Source organism: Bubalus bubalis, chromosome 3 (assembly GCF_019923935.1).
Source record: "Bubalus bubalis isolate 160015118507 breed Murrah chromosome 3, NDDB_SH_1, whole genome shotgun sequence".
In the NCBI taxonomy this organism is placed as follows: domain Eukaryota; kingdom Metazoa; phylum Chordata; class Mammalia; order Artiodactyla; family Bovidae; genus Bubalus; species Bubalus bubalis.
In genome coordinates, this window is record NC_059159.1 from 14,322,429 (window position 1) to 14,334,859 (window position 12,431).

A 12,431-nucleotide genomic window follows, 5' to 3' on the forward strand; every position below is an offset into this window, starting at 1 on the left:
ACCTCTAGTTAAACTATTGTGGGCTGGTCATGACACCTAGTGACCAACATTGGGAATTGCCTGATCTAACTTATTTTTACTCTAGAATATTTTTAAAACTTAAATGCATCATTCTGACTTTATAAAGTATTTTAACTCTTTAATTAAAAATTTTTTTTTCCCATTAATTATGCTAGGCCATACAGGTTAACTTAAAGCACAGTGATTAGCACATGGAGCTTGGAAAACAGGCAGACCTGGGTTCAAATCCTGTCTTTGCTACATGTTATTAATAGTTGTTTGACTCTGGGTACATTATTTAACCTCTCTGAGCCTCCGGTTTTATCTTATATAAAAAGGGGGAAATATTAGTACCAACCATATAGATTTGTTGTAAGAAATAAATGAAATTTCATGAGAAGTTAAAATTAGTAAAATTTAGCAGTCATTATTAATGTTCAGACATTACAATCTAGTGTTGCCTGCCATTTCTCTTTGAGATTATAAGGCAAGCGGCTTGGAGTGTGGGTAGTCATACTTTTATATTTGTGTGATTTCAGTTAAAAAATTTTTTTGTACAACTGAAACATGGGAGTAAAAAGTGAGTTCCAAGGCTGAAATTATTGCAGCTGTCATGCAGAACCAGTTTTAAACATTTTTGCATTTATAATTTTAAAAGTTTAAAGTTTAAATTGGTTTTCATTACAAGTTTGTGAACAAATGTATACTAATAAGTATTAGTAATAATTTTATTGTTTCATATGTTGGAATTTTTCATTAGATATATATATATTTTTTTAAGTAGTTCTGTTGCTGAAAAGCATAAATAAGACCGAAAACCACCATTGAAGAAACCCCATTAGAGAAACCCTTGCACAGATTCCTTCTCTTTTCTGGCTTCCTCAGTCTCTTCCCAAAGGTTTTGACTTAATTTTACCTGTGACTTTTTTCTTTCCAGTAGGCACACTTGCCTTTTAGTCTTTCTCTTTCTGACTTGATTATTTTTCCATCGTTGCCTATTTTTGACTATAGGGTATCTCTCTCGTATTTCATTGTTTTTGCTTTAGTCGGAGTCCAAGTGTAGACTTCAGAATACACTTCTCTCAGGGAAAGAAAAAAATACAAGTTTTTATATAAAATTATTTAAAAAGCATTCCCAGCCTGTTAACTCTCTGAAAGTTTCTACACATCCCCTGAGAATCTCCCCAGAGTTGGCTGGCCTCTTCCTTTGAGCCCTTCTGTTCCCCTTAGTCTCTACATTTAAGACAAACAAAAGATAATTTCATGTTTGTTTCATTTAATTATTGGTACTATGACAGTCTTGTTTTCTGTTTTCCATTGCAACATGTTTAATATTTGAGCCATATTTTAGATAGCTGGCCTGTGACCCTCAGCACCATTTATAAGATTGTTTCCAGGAGGAAATGTGTTCTGAGTTCAGAACAAGTAAGGCAATTCCTTTGTAATAAAATAGATTGGTAATTTGGAAATTTTACCTATTCATGTCCTAGTGTTTATAGCTGTTTTTGATTTGGACATTCTGAATGTTTTTATCATTAGTGTTTCTTAATTTTACAGAACAGAGGACAACACAACAAGGTCAGGTGTATTTCTTACATACACAGACTGGCGTGAGCACGTGGCATGATCCAAGAGTACCTAGGTAAGAACATGTTCTGAGTACCCTTCATACCATTGAATATCCATTTCACTGAGGATTTATTTGATTATTTAATCTTTAACTCCTTAAAATAGTAAAAGTTTGGCTCTTTCAGATCATCTTTTCAGTTTGACATTTAGTTGGAAGTTCTAACTTCTCTGCAAGCCTATCCCAGTGCCCTACCCACCGCCCCCCAACCAGTCCCTGGTTCCTCTCCCCCTCCCCCTTAAAAAAATCAAGGCAGACACATGAGTCTTTTAAGTGTTTGAAAAATGACTTGGGGAAAACATGGAAACGTTAACAAAAGCATTTTTCTTAAGGGTAGTAAATTGATATTTTTATTTCTGGTTAGGCTTTTTTTTTTTAAAGGTTTGTTTATTTTAGCTTTATGTAAGTATAATCAATCTTCAGGTTTTAAAGTAGAAGAGAAATAACCCAATTAAAATAAATTAAATTTATTTTAAATGCCAAAACTTGTATATTTGAACTGCAGGCATTGTTGAATGCCAACCCCAAAATGTCAGCTATCTTTTAACTTCAAGAAGATGACATGACACAAAATCAGTTCAGTAGTTGAACATAATTTCTAGTACATTTTAGTATCAAATAATGGATTTAAAGCCACTAGCTATTTGAATTATTTTCTAATGAACAGACGGAGGGTGCCAAGCAGTCCAGTTGAAGCTGCAAAAAAAAAAAAGGCTGAGTTCTAAATGAGTTTCTAAATCAACTTTGTAAGCTGCACATTTAATATATAAAATATCAGCTATTTTATATATTATTTTATATATTAAATACAACATTCCTCTCTTTAAAAAGTCCTATGGAGAGTCAGATCTTTTTCTGCATAAAGTTTGTACTCAGAGCTCTGTCAAGAGTCATGTTTTTTAATTAAAAACAGATTTGACTAGCTGATTTTGGATGGCTTTGATACTCTATTTATTTATAAATAAAGCTATTATAATGAAAATGTTTTACCTTTTTTTTTTTTTTTGGCCTTACTTTGTGGCTTGTGGGATCTTAATTTCTCTACCAGGGATTGAATCTGTGCCCCAACAGTGAAAACTGCCTAATCGGCCAGGGAATTCCCAAAATGTTTTACTTGTGATAGAGCTTAATTAGAATCTTTTGAGAGTGGCAGCCAAGGAAATGTGTTATCATTAATGATTGTGTCAAGGTAGCCATTTCTGTGTGTTCATGCTATAAGCTATTGATTAAAAAAAAAATAGTGGAGAGGAAATTTTTGTTTTATTAATAAGCTCACTGAAAAAAATCCAAGTGCCTAATTTTTAGAAATAAGTGTTTTGTTACATAAGTTATTAAAAGAAGTGCTTTGGGTTTTGTTTATCAAGTTGAAGGTCAATATTGAACTTTTCTATAAAATTAAAGTCATTGTAAGGAAATGTTTAGAAGAAAAATGATTCTTAAAAAAACTAACTAGTTTATAGTAGTGTGAAAGTTGATCTTGAGTTGCCTGTTGAAAGAGTAGTGTGTTAAGCCGGCGTCAGAAGTTGGGATTGAGAGCGAGTCTGGCGCCGCAGTTGGCAATATGTTCTTATTCCTAAGGAAACACTGGCAGTTTTTCATTAATGAGTAAGGGGTTTCTATAAGGATTTAAGAATATTTCATATTGAGTATTGAATAATAACTTTAAGAAATAATGCTCTGGATTATGTGTTTTCTTTAGTCTCTATGCTCCAAAGTGTTATCTTAAACTATATATCTTTTGTTTGGGGAGTTCCTTTAATAAATACGTCTTTTGTATGGAGGATCTTTTATCGAAGCAGACTGTAAATATTTAGATTCTATTAAAATATTATTACTAGTCATTTATAAAATACTGTAACTCAGACACTTTTAAGACTAGCTTTATTTAAAGATACCCAGGAAACTTAGATTTACCTGAGAAATCGCATTTCAGAATGTTTTGTATTTCCCTTTAAAATAGTGATTAATGATGCTTGGTTGTTCACTCTGTGGCATACTGACTATGTAGTCTTGATACCATACCATCTTCCTTTAATCACGTCTCAGTTCCACGTAGTGTTTACAGTTTGCTGCTGCTTATCAATTCTTTAGAGTTCGTCCATGTATGACTGTAAATCTATAAAATTCTGAATAAAATGATATAAGGTCAAATGCTGCGTTATAGCAAAAGGATTATTCATTCTTTGATTGCAGTAATTACCTTTCATTTCTAAAAGTTCCATTAAAAAAAATCTATCTATTCATTCTTAATCTCTAAGTGATAGTTTGTTTCTGTAATTGTTCCCTTTTATTATTTTTTTCTAACATTGCATATCATAGCTATTCTTTCTGATCTCTGATAGTACTTGGGGATCTAATTCCTTGGTTTTGTTTCTACTGACTCTCAGTCACCATGAATTCCTTTCTGAATGAAGTGTTTGGTGATCTTTGATTGTGAGTTTGATTTTAATTGGTTGGAGTTCTGTGAACCTAAAGTGAGAATTGAGGAATTTTTCCTGGAATCACTTCATCTTGCCTTTGAGTTCTCAGTGGGGAAGTTCCAGATTTCCTTTTCTAACCTTGCTGCAGGCCTGAGGCTGAGTTTACCGGTTAATCACTGCTCTCTGGCAGCCCCCACTCTACCTGTCTGCCTCTCAGGTACCAGCTCCAGCTCAATTCACTTAAAAAAAAAAAAAAATTGAGGAGGATTCTTGGAACTTTCCCCCTTGCCTCTTGAAGATTAGCAGTGTCTCAAAATAGTTTCTTCTTTCCAATATTTAGTTGTTCTGAAGCAGAAAAATCTCTGGGGCTTCTGTAAGCACAGGTCAGAAATCATTGTTCCAACAAATCTATGGGTGCCCATCATTGTATTTTCACTATGACCACGAAGACGTTATTTCAGGAAAACTGTTTTCTAGTTTAACTTTTAAAACATAATTTTGATGAGATTTGTCATAATTTTCGGCTATAGTTCAAATTTATATTAGATATGCTACTTTTATTTCATTCTTTCAGTTCAGTTCAGCCGCTCAGTCGTGTCCGACTTTGTGACCCCATGAATTGCAGCACGCCAGGCCTCCCTGTCCATCACCAACTCCCAGAGCTCACTCAAACTCAGTGCATCAAGTCGGTGATGCCATCCATCTCATCCTCTGTCGTCCCCTTTTCCTCCTGCCCCCAATCCCTCCCAGCATCAGTCTTTTCCAGTGAGTCAACTCTTTGCATGATGTGGCCAAAGTACTGGAGTTTCAGCTTTAGCATCATTCCTTCTAAAGAAATCCCAGGGCTGATCTCCTTCAGAATGGACTGGCTGGATCTCCTTGCCGTCCAAGGACTTTCAAGAGTCTTCTCCAACACCACAGTTCAAAAGCATCAATTCTTCGGTGCTCAGCCTTCTTCACAGTCCAACTCTCACATCCATACATGACCACTGGAAAAACCATAGCCTTGACTAGACGGACCTTTGTTGGCAAAGTAATGTCTCTGCTTTTGAATATGCTGTCTAGGTTGGTCATAACTTTCCTTCCAAGGAGTAAGCGTCTTTTAATTTCATGGCTGCAGTCACCATATGCAGTGATTTTGGAGCCCCAAAAAATAAAGTCTGATACTGTTTCTACTGTTTCCCCATCTATTTCCCATGAAGTGATGGGACCAGATACCATGATCTTTGTTTTCTGAATGTTGAGCTTTAAGCCAACTTTTTCACTTTTCGTCTTTCACTTTCATCAAGAGGCTTTTTAGTTCCTCTTCACATGCAGGAGACATGGTTCAGTCCCTGGGTCAGGAAGATCCCCGGGAGGAGGAAATGGCAACCCACTCCAGTATTCTTGCCTGGAGAATTCCATGGACAGAGGAGCCTGATGGGCTACAGTCAATGGGATCACAGGGTCATACAAAACTGAGTGAGCATTCATGTGGTATAAGAACAGGGGTCTTTGCTCCATTAAAAATCTTTCGCTTCTTTTTACATAGCAGTAAATCTTAGAACATTCTTCCTAAGGTGTCTTAAACTGATTCTCCATTCACTAGCTTTATAGCTTTTAGAATTCAAAATGGAGCAGTTATCCTTTAAAACGTATGCTGTAGTTATTTTCAGGATCATAATTTTAATAACATGTCCAGTTTTGCTTTATTGAAGAGCTTAAAATTAATCATGGAATGAACATTTACACAGATTTTATGGCGTGGTAAAGAAATAATTGAAGGGAAATTTTAGAAAACATTTAATTCTTTATATCACTGACATTTGGAAAACAATGTTTTTTCAGACAAGTATTGAAGTACAGTTTATGTTGGCAAATGTTGTGATTGCTTTTAGATTAATTTAAAACCTGAATTACATTAAAACCCAGGAATGAACTCACTAAAAATGTAGGCCGTGTGATAAGTTTCTGAGCCATTTATGGATTGGGTTTTGAATAAGCAAGTTTGTTAAACCATTGGGAATTAAAGATTCCAGCTCAACGTCTCAAGTTTCTGAAACAATACATTTTCTCAGACTTCATGGAATTGTTCTGTGTCATTTACACTTGCTTGGCTCAGCAGGCCCAGCAGTGAGGTATTTTTTATTTTATATTTGTTTTTGCAGGGATCTTAGCAACATCAATTGTGAAGAGCTTGGTCCGTTGCCTCCTGGATGGGAGATCCGGAATACAGCAACAGGCAGAGTTTATTTCGTTGACCATAACAACAGAACAACACAGTTTACAGATCCTCGGCTCTCTGCTAACTTGCATTTAGTTTTAAAGTAAGTTTTTAAAATAATACATGTTAAGATATGAGTCTCAACAAAAGAAGACTGATGGATGCTTTTTGTAATAAATGTGATAGAATGGCTTCTCTCTTCAGTTAATTATTTCTGTTGAACATAATTTTATGGGTATACCAAATGTTACTCTCATGTTTGGATATTTTAATCCCAACTGTGCTTAAGTAGGAACCTGTCCTGAAATGTTGGGAAAAGGGTGTGTGTCAGAGGTTTGTCCCAGTACACCTGCAGAGACAGGCTGCTTTGTGGGGTAGGTGGAGTCCCTCTCCCCTCCACCCCACAAGTGCCCTAGAACTAGCTCTAGGAGAGTTGAATCCATCCCAGAGGACTTGCTGCTGTCAGTTTTGTCCTTCAGCTTGAATCCTTTTTTCCCATTTGCAGGACCGAAACAGTCTCTCTCACAAATCTTTGTGAATGGGCTTGATGTATCCTTTTTTTTAATTAAAGTATAGTTGATTTATAATACTGTGTCAGTTTCAGGTATATATCAGAGTGACCCAGTTATATGTATATATTTTTTCCAGATCATTTTCCATTATAGGTTATATAAGATATTGAATGTAGTTCCTTGTGTTCTGCAGTAAATCCTTGTTGCTTATCTGTTTTATGTATAGCAGTTTATATCTGTTAATCCCATACTGCTAATTTATCCCTCCCCACCCTCCCTTTCTCCTTTGGTAACCATAAATTTGTTTCCTATGTCTGTCAGTCTGGTTTTGTTTTGTGTATCAGATCAGATCAGTCGCTCAGTCGTGTCCGACTCTTTGCGACCCCATGAATTGCAGCACGCCAGGCCTCCCTGTCCATCACCAACTCCTGGAGTTCACTCAGGCTCACGTCCATCGAGTCAGTGATGCCATCCAGCCATCTCATCCTCTGTCGTCCCCTTCTCCTCCTGCCCCCAATCCCTCCCAGCATCAGAGTCTTTTCCAGTGAGTCAACTCTTCGCATGAGGTGGCCAAAGGACTGGAGTTTCAGCTTTAGCATCGTTCCTTCCAAAGAAATCCCAGGGCTGATCTCCTTCAGAATGGACAGGTTGGAGCTCCTTGCAGTCCAAGGGACTCTCAGGAGTCTTCTCCAACACCACAGTTCAAAAGCATCAATTCTTCGGCGCTCAGCCTTCTTCACAGTCCAACTCTCACATCCATACATGACCACAGGAAAAACCATAGCCTTGACTAGACGGACCTTTGTTGGCAAAGTAATGTCTCTGCTTTTGAATATGCTATCTAGGTTGGTCATAACTTTGCTTCCAAGGAGTAAGCGTCTTTTAATTTCATGGCTGTAATCACCATCTGCAGTGATTTTGGAGCCCTGAAAAATAAAGTGTGACACTGTTTCCACTGTTTCCACATCTATTTCCCACGAAGTGATGGGACCGGATGCCATGATCTTTGTTTTCTGAATGTTGAGCTTTAAGCCAACTTTTTCACTCTTCGTCTTTCACTTTCATCAAGAGGCTCTTGAGTTCCTCTTCACTGTCTGCCATAAGGGTGGTGTCATCTGCATATCTGAGGTTATTGATATTTCTCCCGGCAATCTGGATTCCAGCTTGTGTTTCTTCCAGTCCAGTGTTTCTCATGATGTACTCTGCATATAAGTTAAATAAACAGGGTGACGATATACAGCCTTGACGAACTCCTTTTCCTATTTGGAACCAGTCTGTTGTTCCATGTCCAGTTCTAACTGTTGCTTCCTGACCTGCATACAGATTTCTCAAGAGGCAAATCAGGTGTTCTGGTATTCCCATCTCTTTCAGAATTTTCCACAGTTTATTGTGATCCACACACTCAAAGGCTTTGGCATAGTCAATAAAGCAGAAATAGATGTTTTTCTGGAACTCTCGTGCTTTTTCCATGATCCAGTGGATGTTGGCAATTTGATCTCTGGTTCCTCTGCCTTTTCTAAAACCAGCTTGAACATCAGGAAGTTCACGGTTCATGTATTGCTTAAGCCTGGCTTGGAGAATTTTGAGCATTACTTTACTAGCGTGTGAGATGAGTGCAATTGTGCAGGTAGTTTGAGCATTCTTTGGTATTGCCTTTCTGCGTATAGATTCATGTATATTATTTTTTTAGATTCTATGTATAAGTGGTATCATACATAATATTTGTCTTTCTCTCTGGCTTACTACACTTAGTATGATATTCTCAAGGTCCATCCATGTTGCTGCAAATGGCAATATTTCATTCTTTTTTATGACTGAGTAATATTTCATTGTGTGTGAGTGAGAGTGTGTATGCTTGGGTTGCTTCCATGTCTTGGCTCTTGTAAATAGTGCTGCTATGTACATTGGAGTGCATGTATCTTTTTGAATTTTCATGTTTTCCAGATACATGCCCAGGAGTGGGATTGCTAGATCATATGGTAGCTCCATTTTTAGTTTTTTTAGGACCCTTCATACTGTTTTCCATAGTAGCTACACCAGTTTACATTCCCACCAACAGTGTAGGAGGGTTTCCCTTTTCTTCCCACACTCTTCCAGCATTTATTATTTGTAGACTTTTTTGATGAACTGTTTTAAAATTGGCTTTGTTGAAATTTAATTGACACGCAGTAAGTTGTACATATTTTCTATGTACGGTTTGTTTTGACATATTATATACTGTGAGACTCTCACCTTAATGGAGGTAGTGAACGTATCCACTGCCCCGAGGGTTTCCTCCTGCCTCTCTCCAGCCTCTTGATGGTTCCTCCTCCACCCCTTCCCTAGTCTCCTGAGGCTGCCGTAACCAAGTACTGCACACGAGGTGGTTTAAAACAATAAGTTCATTCTCTGACGGTTCTGGAGACTGGAGTTCAGAGCCAGGCTGGCCCAGGCTTGGTTCCTTCTGGGATCTCTCAAGGAGGATCAGTTCCATGCTCTTCTCCTAGCTGCTGTTGGTTCCTGGAAACCTTGCTGTTCCTTGACTTGTGGGAACATTATTCCAGTCTGTTCCTTGTCCTCACCTGGCCTTCTGCAATCTGGTCTACCCACAAAACATCTGCCACCAAGTGTGGGAGTTTTTTCCTCAAACATTTCAATTCTCCCCATGTACGGACTTGAATTCAGTCTAATGCCACCCAGTTAGCATCAGGCCTCACAGGTGAAGGGCTCAGTTTCAACAAGGCCTCCCATATTTCTTGCCAACTGGCTATAAGTCGAGGTGTTCTCATGACTCTCGGGTTCAGCAGTTTGCTAGAATGGCTCACAGAACTCAGGGAAGTTATTTCCTTACTGTTACCAGTTTTTTTATAAAGGGTGTAACTCGGGAACAGCCAAATGGAAGAGAGGCATAGGGCAGGGGAGGGGCTGGGGGCTACATGGACCTTCCGTGTACTCTCCTGCAGGGTGCTTCATCCTCTGGGCACCTGCAGTGTGTTCTTCAACCCAGCTTTCTGAACACCAGCATTCAGGGGTTTTTATGGAGGCGTTATCGCATAGGAGTGATTGATCATTAACTCAGTCTCCAGTTCCTCTCCCCCCTCCCCAGAGGCTGGGGGGTGGCACTGAAAGTTCTAGGCTTCTTAGCAAGCCTTGGTCTTTCCTGCGACCAGGCCCCATCCTGCAGCTATGTAACAGTCACCTCACTGAAACAAAACATGCTCCAAAACCCAGGAACTTCTAAGGGACTTAGGAGCTTCCCTGTCTTGTACCACGGACAAAGACCAAATATTGGAACAGAGTACCCTTGTCACCTCTGTCACTCAGGAAATCTCAAGCATTTTAGGAGTTGTGTGTCAGTAACTGGGGACAAAGATCAAAGTATATTTCTTACTATGTTACAGCTTTTCCCCTATATTCTGGATCCAAATTTATCTCTCCTTAGAAGAATACCAATCTGCTGGGTTTAGGGCCACCCTCATCTAGTGTGACCTCATTTAAGTTGAGTACATCTGCAAAGACCCTGTGTCCAAATAAGGTCACAGTCAGGGGTGCTTATGCCTTCAACTTATTTATTTAGACACAGTTCAGTCCATACCTCATTTTTCAGCCAACCACCGATTTGCTTTCTATGATTCATACAGTATGTACTCTCTCTTATTTGATTTCTTTTACCCAGCCTAATTATTTGAGATTCATCTCTGTTGTTGCCTATATAGTTCATTTGTTTTCATTCCATTGTGTGGATAGACCTCAATTTATGAATCTGTTTACCTGCTGATGAATATTTGGATTCAGTTTGGGGCTGTGACTAAACTGTTAGGAACATTTATGTGTAAGTCTTTCTGTAGACATACACTCTCACTTCTCTTTGATAAATAAACACCTAGGCTGCATCATATGACGGATTTGTGTTTAACTTTTGAAGAGACTGCCAGATTGCTTTTTGAAGTGCTTGTGCCATTTGACATTCCCACTAGCAGTGTGTGAGAGTTGTAGCTGCTCTTGCTAACACTTGGTATGATTAATCTTAATTTTAGACATTCTAATAGATGTGTAGTGGTATCTCATTAAGTTTTTTTTATTTTTTATTGAAGGATAATTGCTTTACAGAATTCTCATTAAGTTTTAATTTGCTTTTCTTTAGTAACTAATGATGTTGAACATCTTTTCATGGGCTTATTTCCATTTGTATATCTTCTTTGGTGAAATTTTTTGCCTCCTTTTAAAAAAAAAAACTGAGTTTTTTGAGTTTTGAGAATTCTTTAGATGGTTGAAATACACGTTTTATGTCAGCTGTAAGTTTTAGAAAGATTTTCTCCTAGACCGTGACTTGTCTCTTCATCTTTTTAACAGTGTCTTTTGAAGAGTGTAAAGGTTCTTTGAAATTTAAATGATGTTCATTTTATCCATTTGTTTTTCTATGGATTGTGCTTTGGCACCTAAGACTTTTGTCTTTAGGTTTTACATTGAAGTCTCTGACCCACTTTGAATTAAAGCTTTATATATATTTAACTTCGTATACCCAAGTTCTTTTTTGGGGATAGGATTAATACCATTGTTTAAAGAGTATTTTTAATATATTCTGTTTTGATTTATATATGCATGTGTATACAAAAAACACCTTTATTACAATGCTTATGAGAATAAATGATTTGTCATTTTCATCAAAGCTGCATTTTTTTGGATCGTTATGTGTTCTAGGTATAAATTTGGGCCTTTCCCTGTTGAATCATTATATGTAAAGTAAGTTTGAGTGATTTGTTAGAGAACTGAAAGTTATTTTTATTTTCTTATAGCTACCATTGTCCTTTACTTTTAGGTTAGAAGATTGTACTCTTGTCTGTTGTGTGTGAAATTAGATTCCAACTGAATCATTTAGCATTTGCATAGACATTAATAGTGAATTACCTGACGTTTTATTTCCTGACAGTTTACTGAAATTAACTCATGCATTATAAGATTCTTTAAAAAAATTCTTAGATGCAGCTTACAGTATTTTTGTCAGGAGAATAGATATATCTCTAGGCAATGTGCCTTCTGAAAATTATGTTTCTGCTGCACTTGGGAGTTTGTTTCTGTGTATTTGTGGTAAACCATATATGCAGTTAGAGGTCACTGTAGCATAAGAGACAATGTGAATGTATTTGATGCCAGTGACTATAATACTTAAAAATGGTTAAAATGGTAAAGTTTATGTGTTTTTTTACCACAGTAAAAATAAAAGTAAGGACCTCCTTTGTGGTCCAGTGGTTAAGACTCCATGCTTCTACTGCAGGGGACACAGATTTGATCCCTGGTCAAGGAACTAAAGTCCTGCATGCCACTCTGCATGGCCCCCCCCCCCCCCCCCCCCCGCAAAAAAAAAAAAGGAAGGAAAGAAAAGAAAAATCGTCACTTTATAAAGCATTTAGACTTGTTTGTAAAGTGCTCATTTCTCTGTGACTTCCCACATTCCTGTGGTCTAGACTGTAGTGTGCATAGGAGAAGGGGTCCTGCCAAACTGCCAGTCCAACTGTTTGTCTCTTTCAGAGAGACAGACTCAGATAACAGGCACAGGATTTGGCATATGCCTGAATTTTGAAGTGAGAGCTGGTAAACTGAGTGGAGGAAAATGGAAACAGTACTTGAGAAAGTTGCTTTCAGCAGCTGTATAAAGCTTTTTGGATAAAACTCTCATTGTCCACTTCCAT

At 37.6% G+C, this 12,431-nt stretch overlaps 1 protein-coding gene across 2 annotated transcripts in view; it reads left to right on the forward strand.

Moving 5' to 3' along the window:
- The window catches only part of SMURF2 (SMAD specific E3 ubiquitin protein ligase 2), a 113,900-nt gene that overhangs the window by 86,080 nt on the left and 15,389 nt on the right, over nt 1-12,431 (forward strand). For both annotated transcript variants that reach the window (XM_006049446.3, XM_044938759.1), the window contains exons 9-10: nt 1,558-1,642; nt 6,195-6,353. In XM_006049446.3, the coding sequence (XP_006049508.1) occupies nt 1,558-1,642; nt 6,195-6,353 (244 nt within the window). The remainder of the gene's footprint in view (nt 1-1,557; nt 1,643-6,194; nt 6,354-12,431) is intronic.